Source organism: Rissa tridactyla, chromosome 12 (assembly GCF_028500815.1).
Source record: "Rissa tridactyla isolate bRisTri1 chromosome 12, bRisTri1.patW.cur.20221130, whole genome shotgun sequence".
Classification (NCBI taxonomy): domain Eukaryota; kingdom Metazoa; phylum Chordata; class Aves; order Charadriiformes; family Laridae; genus Rissa; species Rissa tridactyla.
This window is the reverse complement of record NC_071477.1, coordinates 10,620,931-10,638,884: the sequence shown is the minus strand read 5'-3', so window position 1 is coordinate 10,638,884 and position 17,954 is coordinate 10,620,931. Positions and strand designations below refer to the sequence as shown.

The 17,954-nt window shown below is 39.5% G+C and overlaps 1 protein-coding gene across 10 annotated transcripts in view; it reads left to right on the top strand.

Moving 5' to 3' along the window:
• Nucleotides 1-17,954, top strand: part of EYA2 (EYA transcriptional coactivator and phosphatase 2) — a 99,207-nt gene that overhangs the window by 41,544 nt on the left and 39,709 nt on the right. For 6 of the 10 annotated variants that reach the window (XM_054218818.1, XM_054218816.1, XM_054218814.1 and 3 more), the window contains exons 2-6: nucleotides 955-1,073; nucleotides 2,838-2,882; nucleotides 5,030-5,078; nucleotides 5,672-5,814; nucleotides 8,710-8,826. In XM_054218818.1, coding sequence (XP_054074793.1) covers nucleotides 965-1,073; nucleotides 2,838-2,882; nucleotides 5,030-5,078; nucleotides 5,672-5,814; nucleotides 8,710-8,826 — 463 coding nt within the window. In that variant the 5' untranslated portion in view covers nucleotides 955-964. The remainder of the gene's footprint in view (nucleotides 1-954; nucleotides 1,074-2,837; nucleotides 2,883-5,029; nucleotides 5,079-5,671; nucleotides 5,815-8,709; nucleotides 8,827-17,954) is intronic. The other 4 variants (XM_054218812.1, XM_054218813.1, XM_054218819.1 and 1 more) reach the window with 4 other exon arrangements.

The following is a 17,954-nucleotide window of genomic DNA, read 5'->3' as shown; positions in this document are numbered from 1 at the left end:
AAAGCCATTGGGCAGATATCTAATGTAACACACAGTTTCCATACTGTACTCACCCAGTTGCCTTTACGCAAACTTGCAAACATAGGTGTGCAAATCTCTGCACTTAATGCCATATTTTGTATCCATTGAAAACATCCAACACTTCCAAGGCAAGCAAGCAGATGTACTTCAAGCAAGCATTTTCGGAGTCCACTTCTGAAAAGGTGTATAGCTGGAGTTAGACACGTATATTGAAAAGGGTGGTATTTAGATTCATGTTGTGCATAGGGTCTGAAATAATGCTTTAGTCATTCTCTTTTCTGAAATGTTTCTCATGCATAGTTTGTAAGCTTTCGTTATACTGTAGATCGTGTGCACATACGAACAGTTATGTTTTTCTTTGGAGACTCAGGTCCTTTATATTGTTCATTTGAAATTTTCAGTTAAAACAGATGATGTTATGTATGCAAAAGGGACTGTCCTTGTATCACTGCCACCTAATGATCAGGACATTGTAGTTAGGTACCTAGTTTACGTGTTCCCTGGAAAACTGATCCTATCACCAGTAGTAAGTACTAACCTTATCATCTTGTAAGACTAGATGATGCCGTTAACTGCCCTCAACTTAATTTTCAGCCCTTAGCAGACTGTTCTGGAGCCTCACTGGACACCAGTGTGTACATTCTCACTCGGATGGCATATGAGATAAGGAAATTTAGTTTTGTATGGCAACATCCAGAAAGAAAGGGAAAGCATTCATCAGATGGGTGTAATCTCCAAGGGAGCAAGTACTTCATTTTAATTCAGCATTTCCCTTTGATGAAAAATTTAGTGAATGTTATTATGTGGAATTTATATGAAGCCTGGGTTTAGGTAATCAGCTTTAATATTTATACTCTTAGGGAAAAAAATTGAATCATTAGTGAGCATGCATAATTAATGAATAAATTATATTTTTCCTTTGTTTTCCTTCAGGTATAAGGAAATGCTAGATCTAGTGATATCACCCAGCCTGACTGTAAATAGAGAGTGCCCTGACAGACTGAAGCTTAACCTTTCTAACATTTATGCCACGGCTCCAGATGACATAGAAGGTAGGCTGCCTCTTTTGCTTACTGTTTACTGGCTTTAACATAACGTGTATATATATATATAACCAAAGGGAACTGGCCACGTGCAAGGCCTCTGCCTCTAACAATTAGTTCTACAGTATAGTGGGCAACTGATATTTTCGAGTATTTTTTCTAGATGCTCCAGTTGTGGCTGAATCCTTTAGTTCAGCAATGGTTTGAATGCAAATGGAATTGAAGCATTTTATATGTAGATATATATCTGTGTATAATAGGTGCATACATACACATATGTGCATGTTTGCTCCAGTGGAATAATTACAGGTGTAAAAGACATTTTTGTGCAGAGCTGGTAGAAAACAGCAGAAAACATTTTGCCAAAGCAGCCCCATGCTCCAGTTTGCATCGCTCGGAGATCATTGCTCTCACCTCCAAACGGTTAGCCCTGCTGGCCTCTGGTCTGAAGTTTCACATTTGGCAGGTACCAAGGACAAATTCTTTCAGTGGTTAAGGCTCTGATGGAAATTTATCTGCTCTTCTCCTCCTCCTTCCCCCCCACCCCATCATACTGTTCAAGTGAAGGAAACAGAAGAATGTTAAATCTGCTAAAAAAATTACTGGCAAGTGATGCAGCTGAACTAGTTCTTGCTAGTACAATCCCAGCTATTGTTTGCTGCGGTCAGGATCTGTCAGCCTTCCTGTTGGAGGGGAGTTAGCAAAAGGCACTGGCTATTATGTTTTAGAAGTATGTTTAACCCTTCATTTATAGGCTCTTAGAAGCCAAGGAGATGTTTTGCTTGCATGTTTGCTAAGGCATTAGAAATTGCGTGATTAAATGATGTACATCATGACTGCCTATTTACAAGAGTAGTCGAAGGGATAACAATCTAAAGGAAACATCCTTTTAAATGTATGTGTTTGCAGAAAGGTTAGAGCTAGAAATGATTTTTAAATACATCATTTTGTAAACTTCTTGGTGCAGGAGCTGTTTGTTATTACGTGATACAAATAAGAGCCAACATAGCACTTGTACTGTTGGAAACCAGTTTGCTAGTGACAGCTCACGTTGATACATTTCTTATAGAAATATTATGGTTATTTTTCTACAGAATGATCCCCTGTGCTACCAAGATTATGCTCTTTCCCTTGAAAATACTTCTTGTTAATTTGAAGAACAAGAAAATACTTGTGTGTTTGTCCAGTCTCAGACTGACAGAGCTTTTAATGCAATAAATCCACACAAACGTATGCTCTGTAATACACATATAGCTTTAATTTTAGCAAGTCTAGTCGCAATACTTACTTATGTAGATGTCCACATAGATGTCTGGCCTGCTGTCTTCATGGGTGCTTATCATGACATGTGCAATTATATCAATATAATTTCCAAATGCAGATTTTGCTTGTCGTCCTATACTTATGGGTATAAACAAGTAGGTTTAACTTGCCTTCTTTTGGCAGTGACAGAAGCATATTGCATATTCACACGCAGTAAAATCCCCACTTGGCATTCTTGGCAAATGCATTTATTCTTTACTTACCTCTTCCAAATATAAAAAATTTGAAGATGTAATATTTTTCAGATAGAAAAGAAATGAAGCTTATGCTCAAACTGTCTGTTCTGATTTTTTTAAATATAAAAGGCATTGAGAATTAAATAAATGGAAACTAAAAAAGTATATTTCTGCAATGCAGTTTTGTTTGGTAATGAGGAACAGTGTGACAGAGAAGGTATAGTTTTTTATTTTCACAATCTAAAATCTAATTTTCTAAACTGTTTTCTTTCAGGTAAGTCAAAGCAATTGTTTCATAGTGAGTTTGAAGGTGAGTCAGGTAAGCCCAGCGTTGGATTTAAAAACAATGTTTTTTGCTATATCTGTATTTATCAATGAATATGTACATTTGTATAACACTATCCTTTGTCAATTTTTTTTTTAAATTAAACCTCTCTGCCTTTTGCTTGGGAAGGAGGTTACTGTTATCCACATTTTATAGGTAGAGGAACTATGGCGGGGTTGCTGGTGCGTTTTACTTTTCTAAGGTGTTTCAGGTTTGTAAGACCATGAAGAAGGAGTCCCTATGGTCTTGTTTCTGTCAGTGATTAGGATGATTCTGTTAGTGATTAGGGCTGTATAGGTTGCACTGTCCCTTCCCTGTCACATTCTCCTCCTCCCTGAGCTGTCCTTTGCAAACAGGTCAGTACTCAGAGCACGTAGTGTCTGCAGGGGACCCTGGAAGAGGACAGTTTGCCCCTCTGGGGTGTTTTGGGGTTGTACTCAGCCAGAGGGAGAGCTCTGGCAGAACTGGGAGACAGCTTGGCAGAGATGGGATCAGAAAGGGCATGAAGTTTGAATTTGATGTGGAGGAGGCTGCAGTGCAAGGGGTATGGCGCAGGAAAGCACTTTGCAGGAGGAAGAGCAAAGAATGGGTGATAAAAGTGTATTTGAACACAGTGTCTGGATTTGGGCGAGTTTGTTCTGTTTCTTCTTCATACCTGGATAGGAGGGTAAAGGAGTGGAACAGGCGACCAGCATGGTGCTAGGAAAGACATTAGAGTCCAGCACATAGGCTTGTGGACAGATGACTCTTGGGGTGTGTTCCTGCACAGATAGATGTACCCAAGCTGGTTTCTTCTCATAATAGTAATAATAATAAGCAGCAGTGTCAATGCAGTCGTGGCCAGCTCGCTCTGAAACCTGTTCCCCCTAGTCATCAGTGCCTTTGTTACCAGAGCCACCTTCCCTAAGGCAACAGTGCTGCAGTAACACTGGTGATACTGGATGTGAAACAGTTGAGAGACTCTTAAAGGTATGTATGGGGCAAGAAAGTGGTCGCAGTCAGCTTGCAGGCACAAGGCTGGGTGACAGGTTGCTGGGGAGAGAGCTGAAAGGCTCAGGAACATTACTGAAAAATGGCTATCTGCTTTCAGATGCAGAAAAGACTTCAGTGAGCACCTACACACAGACACCTTTATTTTCAAATTTTTATCTATTCTAACGTAATGTGTAGTTCTTATTAAACAACTGCAATTATCCTGGAGAAGAAAGTTGTACATTGATATTTTTTTTATCATTATTTTGAATAGAGTTATCTCTGAAGGTTTCTGAGTTTATGAAAAAAGAGCTTCCTTTTTGAAGGAAGTGTGCATTTTAGATGTTTCAATCTTTTAATCAAATGTTATTGTTTTCTAGGGAATTCAGCTCAGTCTTATTAAATTCAGTGTTATGTTTCCTAGGAAATTTAGAATTTCAGTATTATTATATACAGTAAACATTATAGAAATTAACATTCAAAAAAAAATCTTGTAATTGGTATTTTTAGTATTATTATTACCTGTAGTAGACATTATACAAATTAATATTCTAAAAAAAGGAATAATTTCTGTTAATTAATATTTTTAGTTAGAACTCATGCACTTCCATTGAGGTTTTTCAATAAACAAGTGAACAAAGACAAAAATGCATTTTTTAATGAAATTTCATTTTAAAAGGTATCAGATTAAATGGCTCTGTTTTTAAAAATAGCTTGGTGTAATCTCCATGTTATAATGTAAAATGATAAAGCCATGTAAAATGTTGTGGAAAAGGGTTGTGTAGGAAAGAACAATTTCAAAACAGAGTTTAATCGGGAAGAATGAATACTTCATATATGAGCATGTTGAATCTTTTTGGACATTCTCTCCAGGTTTATGGCATAACAAGTTACTCAAACCCATAGGACCATTTGCATGTATTTACACTTCATATGTATTAGCATATTTCATAAAATATAACATGCTTTAAATGTTTAATTCACCAACTTAAGTTGTTAAGTGGAGAATAGCTTTCTTACCTACTTCAGTTTGTGAAGATCCACTAAAAACAAAGTCGTCTCATTCCTGTATATTTTTCTCAAACCGTCAGTGGTAAAAACAGCAGTATCAGCTTGGATATAGAACAGAACATGATGAAAATCTAAGACCCTTTAATTTTGTTTTCCAGGCAGCAGCAAAGCAGCACCGCAGTGTCCTCTCCATCTGTACTCCACAAAGTGAGTGCTTGTGCCAAGTGTTGTACTTTAAAAACCGTGTTTTGCTGAACAGCCGTTTTGTGCAGACTTCTGTCACCTTAAAAAGCATTCACCTTAAGCCAGTCCACCTGTTCAGCTGCACATCTCTGGCCCAGTGAAGTAACTGGTTCTTAATCTTGTTAGATACAGAGTGAAAAAAGGTTTGAGGTCCTGTGCACTGTACTTTCATACCCCTGGGAGTCCCAGCCTTATCAGTTTGAATATTGTGTTTATGAGTGACCACAGAGCAATACTTTGAAATGTCAGAGGCTTCCCATGATAATCGCTTGTTTGGCAAACTCAAAACGAGACATAAAAAGTCAGAATGTTGATTTTATTTTATTTTTTTAACTTGCACATATTTTCTGCAGTCTTAATGTCCCCATACATTTAGGTAGCTTAATCTTAATAGGTCATATCAGGGGCCAGTCTAGTCAATTCCAAGTTCCCAAAATATTCACCATCATACTTTGGATATTATTTTATCAAACTGTCTAGAAATGTTCTACGTGTGCTCTAGAAGATCATGAACAGTAACTATTGCCTTAGACCTTCTGTTTTCTTGTTCTGAATAGACATTATCCCCATATAGTGACAGTTCCATCTTTCCCAACAATGGCAACGTATGGACAGACTCAGTACAGCGCGGGAATCCAGCAGGCTGCTGCATACACTGCCTATCCTCCTCCAGGGCAGCCCTATGGCATACCCTCCTACAGTGAGTACTCTGACATCATGTTACCTTTGAGGACGATTTCTTCTTGCTCTTAGAAAAATATATTTGAAGACTTCAGCTTTAGAATGAAAGGTCCTTTCTGTCTTGGCAATGTTCTCTTCCTAGGCTTTGAGGAAAATCTGACTTTGTTAAAAATGTTGGGATTACTTTGAACTGTCTATCAGCTCTTGATATCCTGGGTTATGATCTTACAATTAAGTAAGTTTGGAGACAGTCAGTAGTAGGATACGAGACAGCATGAGAAACTCGGGTTCAGTAGGATGTGCCACTTAGGAGTAGTAGCTGGTGACTGTTCCCATGACTCACTGCCAAGACAAAGTCTCTTGCAGTAAATATGATATTTAGGTAAACTACACTTTGTCTTCCTTGATTCTTCCTGGACTTTCAATGATACAAGCTTCTTTAAGAAAAACTTTTTGTGTATTACTATGGAAGAACCAAGACACAGAGCAGAATAAGGCATGGGTGAAATGATACAAAGTACTTTGGTTTTGGAAGATGGTTCATATTTAAATGGATTGTTATTAGCTGTAGGCGCAGTGAACATTTCTAATTCCAGTCAGTTTTGTTTCCTGCTTTCCTGCACAGCCTCTCCAGCAGCTGTGGGGAGACAGTTCTGGGTAGGAGCAGCTGGGGGATTCAGGCAGGGGACTAATTAAACCAGCACTCTTCGTGGGGGGGGATGCCTGGTAAGTGTTAAGGGTGTCCTCAAGCTCTGCATGGAAATACCGAGCCCTTGAGGGAACTGGGAAGTTCTTTCCACTCCAAAGAGATACTGCTCTTGCTCAGGTACAGCGCTTTAATGAAATCTTTGGGCTCCTTATTCCCAGCTGGTCCTGTGAGTGCTGAGTCTTGCAGCGTTAAAATGGCTTCATAGTTCCATTTCTGCTCCTGTTTTCTCTTGTGCTCTTAAACACCTTAGTTTGCTTGGCAAATACGGTATCCCTTACCAAAAAGAAGTTTTCATACAGCCATTGACAAGGCTTTTACTGAAGGGAAATTCAACGCAAGAGGCTAGAAGGCCAGGGAAATGGGCTTGGCAGAGCCGAAGCTCTACCAGGATGATGAGAGGAATGTTTTGAGACCCTTTCCTGGAGCTACTTGTGTGTTTGCATCAGCTGGCAGATTTCCAAGGCAAACTCTGAACAGTTGTCCTGTTAGAGCAGGTGAAAGTAGAGCCATTTGCTACTGCCTGGAGTCTTTAGGGCATACATGTGTCAGGCCCATATGCTGCTTATAAATCCTGTGGATGACCTCTTAGCATCCTTGAACGGTGATTTCCCTCCCCCAGCCCATATACCCTCTCTAGGATACTCAACACAGCATATGAAAAACTCCACCTGGCTGACAACCAAGAACAATGAAGCAGTATTGGTTTTAGGCACAAAAACAAAACTGGGCCAGTTTCTAGACAAAACAGAACACTGTGTGGAAATTAATTTGGTGCTAAGTTATTTCGCTGTCTGACAACAATTTTTAGACTTCCAAAAAGGCCCATTCGCTGAAGATTAATTGTAGCTGGGGTAGGTTGAATGCTTGCATGTGGAGTGCTGATGTAATTGAAAAGCATGGGATGTTATGAAAAGCGGCTTCTCTGCACACACTCGCAAATCCCTTTGCTTCCTCAGCAGTAATGGAGCTGGACGTTTGCACCAACACATGTTCATTCGCTGTCCAAATAAACGTCCTGCGTTTCACAATGCAGCATTGTCATCTTGTTGCTAACTTGTACTCAGATTGCATTGCAGTTAGTCTCACCTAAAGCTAAAAGTGGTGATTTTTATTAGACAAAGCAATATCTAGGAGAACTTGTTGCCAACCTGAGCAAATGCAGACTTGTTGCTTTTAAGAGTCATTAAGCTAGAAAACAGCATGTTTGGAGAAAGTTGCATGAATTCAACTTGTCTTTTGGCAGTTTTGCCTACAAGTGCTAAAAGATGACAACAGCCTGGGAAGTATATAAATCCAAGGCCAGAACATCAACAGCGTCTTTGTTTAGTCCCAGCACTCAGGGTGTGTCCAATGGCCGTTTTTTGTTTTGTGCAAATAGGCATGCAAAGGAGGGAAGGATCACGCCCAAAGGGTTCATAATAAGACGCACCTTTCAGCTGTTTATTTTAATAATACAGCTGTACAATCTCGGCAGCATCTCAGAATAAAATATCAACCCCTTTCACTACCAGTAAAGGTTTCATCTTGCAATGTTTAATTCAGCTATTGCTGTTCCCCCTGTAAATTGTCAGTTTAATTGCCTGATTTTAGTAATGAAAAGATTTTTGTGGCTTCGGGGCTTACCTATTATTCCTGAACTGTATGTTATATCTAACTGAATAGATGATAACCCTCCTGTATGACTTGCCAATAAATATTTTGCTACCAAAGCTGAAAATTTAATGCAAGTAAAAGACAATTCTGTTGAGAACAGAAGTCTTGAGGTTATTTTGCTGAAGGTCCTGTTGTTTTGTTAATGATTGCTTGCATCTGATAACCGTTCAGAAAGTTCATGAGTCAATGAGTTCGTTTAATTCTAGAACAAAACTATTTGTTCATAAATTGTTTTTGAAAACAATATTATTTATGGTTGTTTCCTCATCTTAGCAAAAGTTCATTCGGGTGTGCATACAGGATATAGTTGACTCAAATATTATTTGTGATTAATTTACTTTACTCTGTTACTGTAGAGACCTGTTCTGGTAATGCAGATAATTTAAAAAAAAAAAAAAAAAGGAAAGAAAGAAAGCACAGGGAAAAAAGGAGTTTATTAGGTTAAAATCTAGCTGAATAATTGTTAATTCCTAAACTTGCTTTTTATGCCTTTATATGACAAACACTCATGTTCTGCTCTTGGTTTCTTGGTTCCTACTCTATGCCCCGAAGGCATCAAAACAGAGGACAGCCTGAGCCATTCCCCAGGACAGAGTGGGTTTCTCAGCTATGGATCCAGCTTCAGTACCCCGACCGCCGGACAAGCACCGTACACGTACCAGATGCATGGTGAGTACAGCTTGGTGCCTTGCTGGCACCAAGGATGTGGTGTAAGAAGTCAGAATCCTGCACCCCCGTATTAGACCAGTTCTTCTTTTGCAATTACAATGAAAAGCTTAGGTACAGACAGGCAGAGTAGGAGGTAGGTCTTCACAGATCTGTTTTGCTCATCAAGGAATTAATTTCTGCCTGAGGTACTGGATTTAGCACTAGAGTATCCTAGCAAAACTTCACATATGATCAGTATAACCTTTGCCTTTCTGCAGAAACTGTGTTTTCTTTTTTTTAATTAATATTGTGGCTGCATACCTGGGATTGTTTTGTTAGTGTGAATTCCTAGATTCTGAGTGGAAGCAAAGCAAAGGTGGTTTTACACTTCATGCAAACAGTAATGTTAGTATTATGCTTCTGCCCTATGCTGTCCTGAACAAACTGCCCTGTGGTTAAACTGCTGCATATTCTCTCCACTAATTTTGTTTTTTAAAGCTGACACCTTGATACTAAAAAAAAATTTTTTACTGTTAAGATATAACTAATACCTGCTAAGATACATCTGCCTGTTCTAACTCCCAAAGTACCAGCATCGTTAATTACCTACAGACTGCCCAGGTAAGGTTCAGAAGAGCAGAGCTGAAAGCAGCTGGTTTTTCCTCAAGGTTACTGAGCTAAGGTTTCGTAAGTTTAGAATAACTGTTTTATTGTTGTCAGAACAAATAATTAATTATAAATTAATCAATTGGATTCCCTTAAGTCTTCAAAGACAGTGCCTTCTATTTGTAGCTTTATAACACTTTGTTTTGTTGTACAACCAGGAATGCCAAAATATACTTGTATTTCTAAAAATAAAACTTAAAGTTCTTTTCTGGTTATTCCATTTGAGAAGCTGTATGAAACACCAACTCTCAGGATACTGAATGTTGACTTGCCAACTCCAGGAAAGTCATGAAAGGGTTTAAATCTGAATTGCCAAGAAGTGTAAAGTAAATGAAAACGGTGGAATTTCATTTGTGATTCCCTTCAGCCCATTTCTAGCGTGGTATTTGATTTCTTTGAGCATTTTGGTGCTGCTGGTCAGAAACCTGAAGTACATATGGCAGATTTTCATTGTTTGGCTGGTATTCCGTGTGCGTTTTCCTCCAGTATGTACTGTTCCTGATCTTCGTGAATTATCTTAATATTTATTTATTTATTTATTTTCCTGGGACTGGTTGAGTCATTAAGCATGAATTGAATGATTACTAAAATGTGGTTGTACTCTGTGTAATCTGAATTTAAAAACAGCTGTCCAGGCAATCCTACAAAGAATGATGAGAAATTCTAATGCAACAATAGCAGACGAGAGGAACCATAGCATAACCATTTCAGCTGTATCTATCATTTTATATACAAGAAGAATAATATGTCCTTAAAATGTCACTCTGTCTCTGTGCCTTCACCTTGAGTCCCCTGGCAGTTCTGTTCCTCACCTGTAGTCATCATATTCTGAGTCCACTTTGGTGTTTGTATTGAACTTGACTAGTAAAAAATAAAGATTAGATTTTGTCTCCTCCTAAACCTCAGCACCCCTGCATTTGAAAGTGCCTTGCATTAAGCGTGAATTGCCATGACTGCATGAACTGAGATAAGCATTAAAAAAACATTTCCAAGAGATCAAAATGCGAATATTCTTGCTGTTTCTTAGCAAATATCTTAATTACTGTCAAAGATGTGACAGCAGCACAAACGAAAATACCTCAAGTAGTTTAAAATTGCCCAATTTAGGTGCTGGTGAATGGGAAGAGTCAGGAAGCCCATCAGTCACACAGGCTAAACGTGCGGCACCCCTTCCTGCTGGGGCTATACATATCCAGACTCGCTAGTTTAAAAGCAGCTCAGGTACAACTTCAGCAGCTCTCCCGTCAGCAGTGCTAGTCTGTCCATACTACATGCACATGAGCTCTCTGAGAGGCTGTTACACTGGAGGAAAAATGTTACTCCAAGAGGAGTGACTTCCCTGGAGGGCAGGTGAATGCACACTAGGATAAAGCTCTGTCTTCGCTTTATCCTTCCCTCAGAGGTTTTCCAAGGACTGGAAAACCAAAGAGGAATTGCATGGTTTTCCCAAGTTCTTGTAGAAGCCATGGAAGGGGAGAGAGATCAGGTCTCACAGTTTGCTTTTTGATATTGCTGGGAGGCTTTTTTAAAACCTCTAGGCAAAATGCCCTTTTGTGTCATTACACTCAACTATCCCCCTGGCAAAACTGTCAGTGCTCTCAATTCTTCTGCACCCTGAATGTGAAACGTTGACAGATGTGTCCACTTCGATTTTAAGTCTGAGAGCAAATAAAATCCTAAACAGTTAAGGAAACTAGGAAACAAGGTAAAACCCATTTTATTCTAGAAATTATTTGAGAAAGCTGAAGACTGAGAGGTGACCCTCTGCTGAGACTTCACATGCTAGTTTTGTCAGAGCACATATTTCTAACGCTAAGGTGATTTTTGTGGCTTGAATTCCTCATGGAACATGCTGGAGACACCTGGGTTGAATGTGGCACAAAAAATTTTTAAAACCCTGTAGCCTGTGGTTGGGGTTTTTTTGTCACCTTGACTCATTCAAGCTTCATGTGTCCTACTCCTAGCAGGAGTTCAGTTTTTGGCTTCTATTTTGCTCCTTGAATGTATCAATCTTGTCTTGAGATTGTGTTACACTGTCAGCAGCACTTGCAACTGTGGCTTTTGCTGCCTTAGAAGATCGGGGTATTCCTGTCTAGGTTTCTATTTTCTGTTTCCCCAGAACACAGCTTCCACATGTGCTTTGTGTTAGCTTAGATGAATCTGAGCTGTTTGAGAAGGCAAACTCTTGACTCACGTGGGACTGAAGTTTTTAAGATGGCCCCTTTGTTCAATCAAGAGGTTTAGACAAGCAAATTTTGTGCATCAGCACTTGAAAATGTTACGCTTGCAAACAGTAGTGACACAACCATGTGTTGTACCAAAACAGGCTGGGAGGAACTTCGTGGATATGTGTATGAGCATGAATGTGCCCAGAGTGCTTTCAGATAATGTTCCCTTGGGCGATGCTATGGTATTAGATGAAAACACTTCTTTTGAGGTTTTTATGCCAGGAAGATCATTTCAGCCAGCTCACTAAGCCTATAATGCAAAAGAAAACAGAGGAAAACAGTTTCTGCAAGTGGCAGGTGCTTACTTCAAGGCAAAGGGAGCAGGAATAAATTGGTCTTCCTGTTGTAAACAAATATTTCCACCCTTCCACCACTGCCCATGAGAGCAGCAGTCTGAAGCTCCCTGACTGTACGGTTTATTTACCTTGCTGAGTGCTATTGAAAGGTTTGAGTGAGAAGCCAGGAGCCTTCCTGTGCTGAGTGCTACCGAGGAATGCATGCTCAGTGCTTTCCCACGCCACAACACTTGGGGGTGGGGAGGTGATCACTGCGTCCCCCTAATGCGAGCAAGCAACTCTCCATGCCACCCAGCTCCAGGACCACTGAGACTTTTGCCAAGTTCACATCAGTCCTTTTGGTCACCCTGTTGCTGACCCAGGCAGGGACTTTAGGTGGTGGGCTAAATCAGCTGAATAGGGCAAATTTTTGTTTACATATTTTTATAAAATCAAATTTCAAGGGGAGTTTAAGAGTTGAGCTCTTAACCCCCACTTCAAGGACAAAATGTTGAAAGAGAGATCTTGAAGAGGGTGACATCCGGGGGATCAGCAAGGAAGCCTATCCCCAGGAGTGTGTGCTGCTCAGTTTTGTATTTTAAAGTGTGAGGAAAAAAATTATTTTCTTAAGCTAAGCTCTGCAAGTATTGTAAGATGGTAATAGATCAAGCGCAGCAGTGAAATAACTGGTATTGTTTGCCTACATTGAGAGTAAGCTTCCAGAGCAAAGTAGTGAAGACATCTGCAGGCAGGCATGGGTGGTCAGACTATGAATCTTGAGCAGATTGTGCAGCCTGTGTGAATCCTCTTTGCTTTCCCCTCATTTATGAGTTACAGGGTCCAGCCACCAAGTAGGCACCCATTGGAGGTGTGTTACACCAATCACCAAGGAATAAATGACTTCTTAGGCAATACTTTTTCTCATAGGGCTCTAGGACAAATGTTCTCCTTCAGTAAGTGCCAACACAGTTGTTGGTAGTTTGTTTGCTCTCATGTTTCTGTGGTACCAGCACTAACTCTGGCTGGGATACATGTGTCAGGTTGCAGCCTCAGCTCCCTGATGGGCTGTTATCAGTAACATGGTACTTCTGAAGCCAAATTCTGCTGTCTTAAGTCTGTTCATTTTCATTACAAACACAGATGGTGAAGGTGTAATGGGGTAGTGTTCAGCTTTTCTTGTTTAACTCCGATTATCAACTGTATCCTGGTTCTTGAGCAAGAACAGAATCCACTAAAACACAAGAATGAAGATAGAACACACTTTTGGTCACTAAGTGTTACAGAAAAAAACCCCTATTTTACAGCCAGCCAGAAGGGGGAATCTATTTTCATGCTTCCCTAGCATGAAAATAAACTAAATGTGGAAGAGTTTACAATCCAAATAGCTAATGCAATATGTCACACACATATACAGCTAAAAAAGATGGGATTGGCAAGTTCCATAGCTCATAAAAATGACATGAAACTGTACCACAAAGGTACTATAGATTGAAATAATGATTTTAATTGCCATGTAACAGTGGATATGAGAGTATATCGTCAGACTTTGAGTAACATTCAAATAGACTGAAATCTGATATCTACTTATTTACTCTGATGGAGTGACTTTTTTCTCTCTCTCTCTTTTTTTTTTTTTAACCAGTGCTGTATATAGTGTTGTTTCATGTCATTATTGTATTTACAAAATTAATTAGCTTCATAATGAGGTGAAGGTATTTGAAATACGCATGTGACCAGTTTGAGGATGCCACTCATTTTTAGCCATGAATCACCAGAGGAGATAACAGTTCCTGTTAGATTTTTGTCTTTAAAGTGATACATTTGTAATGCTGGTAAGTAAATGTTGCTTCAACGTTTATGCCATTTCTTAAGCAATCCTCATGTAAGTGTACAAATACAGCACCAAATCCCCAAACAACATCCTAGACTAGATATTAGAAGTGTATTGTGCTTTTTAGCACACATTTTTCTAAGTTTACATTTTCTGACAATTTAGCAGTTCAGTGATTTGCTCAGACTTTTGGTAAAATTATTATTCAATGATAGAAATTGGAACATAAGACACACAGATTATATTCAACTTCTGCCCCAAAGAACTTAATCATCTTAACTGGCAGTTGAACAAACTGTCGCTGCTGAGGGTGGGGGAGAAAGCTTCAGAATATAAGAAACTTATCATTTAATGAGCTATGTAAAATACAAAGAGAAAACTGCGCCAGCACATTAGCTAACATGGAGAGCCATCAGCTATGCAGAGAGCAATAGCAGCCAGCTTATAGAGCATTTCCTGTGGTCGCATGAGCATGTGTTACCCCTTTATTGCGCATCAGGCCATCTCTTCTCAGCTTGTCATTAATTTCTAGACAATGCCTTGCTCTTCAGTTATTATTGCTAAAATGACAGCTGGTATGAAACTATGAAGTTGCACAACAGTTAAAAATGTGGCCAAAGACCACTGTGGATACTGTCGTTGGGCAGGAAAAGATTTGACCACTTTTTTTTTTTTTTAATATCCAAATCCATCTACCCACAAAATACTTTTTACATGACAAAGGAAAATTCAGTTATGTAACTGGGATAACTTTCCTTTGCCAAGGATTTGCAAAGCAGTATTGAGTTCAGTACAGACATAAATTTGGGGCCAAAGACATACACAGTGAAATTCTTTGCTACTGCTGAGCATTTGTTTTCTTTGTAGAGTCCATTCTGATCAGCTGTCAAATAATGAATGAATAGAAAGCGGCATTTCTTTTGTGCAACGCTGATTTGAAATGGACTAATTATGTATGTTTCTTATGTTTGTGGAATGAATTGCTTATGAATTGTTCTCCTGGCTTGAGACCAAGTAAAATCTGAATATTTAATCAATTGAAATGTTTTCTTATGCTGGAAATATTTTGGCTCTTGCTAATATGTGGATAACCTAGACAATTTTTTTATACAAGAGAGGCCTGCATTTCTTGCAGTTTGGTGCCAATTTGTGTGTTACATATTTAATATGAGTCCATAAATATCTATTCCGCATGAAGTTAGCTCTGCATGCATTAATTTTGCAAAGGAAGTGGCATGTTTAATTTTAAGCTTGATTCTTTAAGTACTTGGTGATGAAATGTGTGAGAAGAGGAAATTTCAATCTGCACTTGAGAAATGTGGATCACAGTTTGGCATACAGATGCTGAGTCCATCTGAAGTCCCAGAAAATGAAGGAGAGCGAGAGGGTGTTCTCAGCAAACTGTCACTCAGATGCCTTAGATTCATAAAATTAAAACCTCAGTAGAAAATGGGTAGTCTCTTTCAAAAGCTTCTACTTCACAGCTGGTTTGCATTAGTTGCAGTCTAAAACTGTGACAGTAAAGCTGTGCTTCACTCCGTGGTGAGTTCAGCAGGGAGAGGCCTCTCTTCAGGAGGGGTCTGACCTCACTTTTTACAGTGTAAATACAAGGTTCCTCAGAATAACAGCACAGCCTCCCTTTCAAAGAATTTTAAACACCAGTGGCTGACCACGCTACATTTACTTTGTTTTAAAATGAGCCATCTTACAGAAGAGGGAAGTCAAGGGGAGAGGCAAAGGTGTTGACAGTGGTGCACTGTAAGCTGCAACGATCTATGCTACTGCTACCCAAGGAGAAAACCCTGCTCTAACTTTTCCCGTTTACTTCTTTTTTTGAGGTTCCATTCAGAACTCATTCCTTGGTCATTATCAAACAAGGAGGGACTTGGGAAGAGGATATGCTATTGGAAGAGGTAGACACCGGGGTGGGTGGTCCTGAAGCTAGGGGAGCAAATGTGTGTTTGTAAGAGAGAAATGGGCTGACAAATCATCTATAACTTCTGCTCTGTCTGGACTCATCAGGGTTTTATTGTCAATGTCTCTGTCCCCGAGGAACACCAGGTTTGTGGTAAGGCTTAAAGCTGTGTGGGGACATGGGTTCTCATGGCTGAAGAGCACCCACGGAAGTAATGGCAAAATTATGTTAACTGAAGATATGATGGTGGTACAGCGAAAATCGGGAATCTTTTCCGAGGCAGAGGGTTTACTTTGGAGGTATCTTGCGTCTGCTGTCGGATGAAGTGCTCAAGAGGAGGTTTCACCAGAGGGATGTGTGGAGGAGGGCTCTGCCCACACCCAGCTGTCTGCTGTGAAGAGCTGGCTTGCGCTTCATGAGGCTACATTCTTCTACCTTGTTTCCTGTGTTTCAGAGTGTCTGTCCAAATCTCTGTGCTTAAGAACTACTACAGGTAGTTTTAGAAGGATATGTTTGAGTGTAAGACAAATCATTGTTTCACTGCAGGAAGTATTGGATAAAATTCTGTGGTTGTCCTGTACAAAAGATCAGACTTGATTTCCATAAAGTCTAGCTGCTGCTTGACTATCTTGGGAGCATTTGCGGAGGTCAGATAGAATACTCAAAATGTGGTTAATGAGCAAACTCAGCATAGAAACAGTCACAGAGACTCCTGTTTGTGGATTTTATTTTCATCTTTTTTGTAGGATGTAAAAAAAATACAAACTCCAACCCCAAAAACAAACAAAAAAACCCAATCATAGGATGGTAACAGGTTGGGAAATTATTAATTTGGCCTTGATTATTCAGCTTATAGTGCAGTTGGCATAGAATATGCTAAAATGTTATAGAAGCTTCACTGAATAATTGATTCAGTATACCACATGATGTTTTCTTGAAAATATCTAGAAGGCAATAGAAGAGCTAGTGTTAAATTACATATCAAGAAACATCATACCTGCATAGTCAAGCACTTGAAAGTTAGGAAACATCAGATTCATGATGCTGGTGCAGTATTGGTACTGCTTTCTGTTGTATCTCATCTCCAGGCACTGCATGAGGTAATGCTCTGGTGGAAAAAATAGAATGCGGTCATATGATCAAAGACAGTGATGTTGTTTGTGGACAAATAAGGTCTGACCCTGCTTCAGTTTGTGCAACTCAGGAGTTTCTTAACTGCTGTGCTGCTGTTGGATAATGCTCTTGCATGGCTTTTTTCTATGTAATTTGGATGCACTTCCTATTTATGTTGGTGGGTTTAAGCACTGAAACTTCTGCACTACAATACTGTGACCTCTATGATTTATGAGAATTCCTGGACTGTCTGAAGAAAAGTCCATTGACAGTTATTGAAGATAAAAAAGGAGGATGTAAACTTGTCTTAGTCTGTAACTGGCAGATTAATTGAAGTGAACAAGGCAGTACCAGGGCAAAGATCATTCTGTTTTTGTCCTTTTTTTTCTGAGCATCCCCTGTTGTCCATTGTGGGTTTTTTCCTGGAGGCACTGCAGTACTGAAGCAGTGCATGGAGGGCCTGGAAAAGTCTTGGGGAAAATGCCTGGCTCTAGAGTGTTTGGTTGAGAGTTACTATGATCCTGAGTAATGGGTCAAAGAGTGTAGACACGCTGTCCAGCTTGCTCTTATCTTTTCCATTTGTATTTAGAGATTCACCTTACTCAAGGGGAAGGGAATTGCTAAATATGTGGCTATGTTCATGGGCCAGAGATTTATCCCCAACTGCATGACAGCAGATGTTATAGGGCTTGTTAGATTTTAGTGCTGACCTGGGAACTGGAATCTCATAGCCACTAAACAGCACAGGAGGGGACAAATCCAGCTTTCTTTTATCATGTCTTGTTATCTGTCAGTGGAGGATTGTGTCCAGGATGAAACTACATCTGGAGGAATCTTTAATCTCTGGTGTCCATGGAGTGACCCAAATAAAGTCAGTTTTGCTGGTTGTTTTTTCAACAAGGGGTTGCACAGAAACAGTCTACATTGCTGTTGTAAGGATGTAAGCTTTTTGGCCTAAAACATTTCCTTCTGATTTGTTCTTGAAGACAATCCAGTGTGATTTCCTTCTATAGCTGCAGCATCATTTGATAGAAGTGGTTAAAAGGAACATTTTCTCAAAATATAATAAAATGTAATTGCTTTCTCATGGTTCAAATCCTGACAGTAAATATAAACCATCC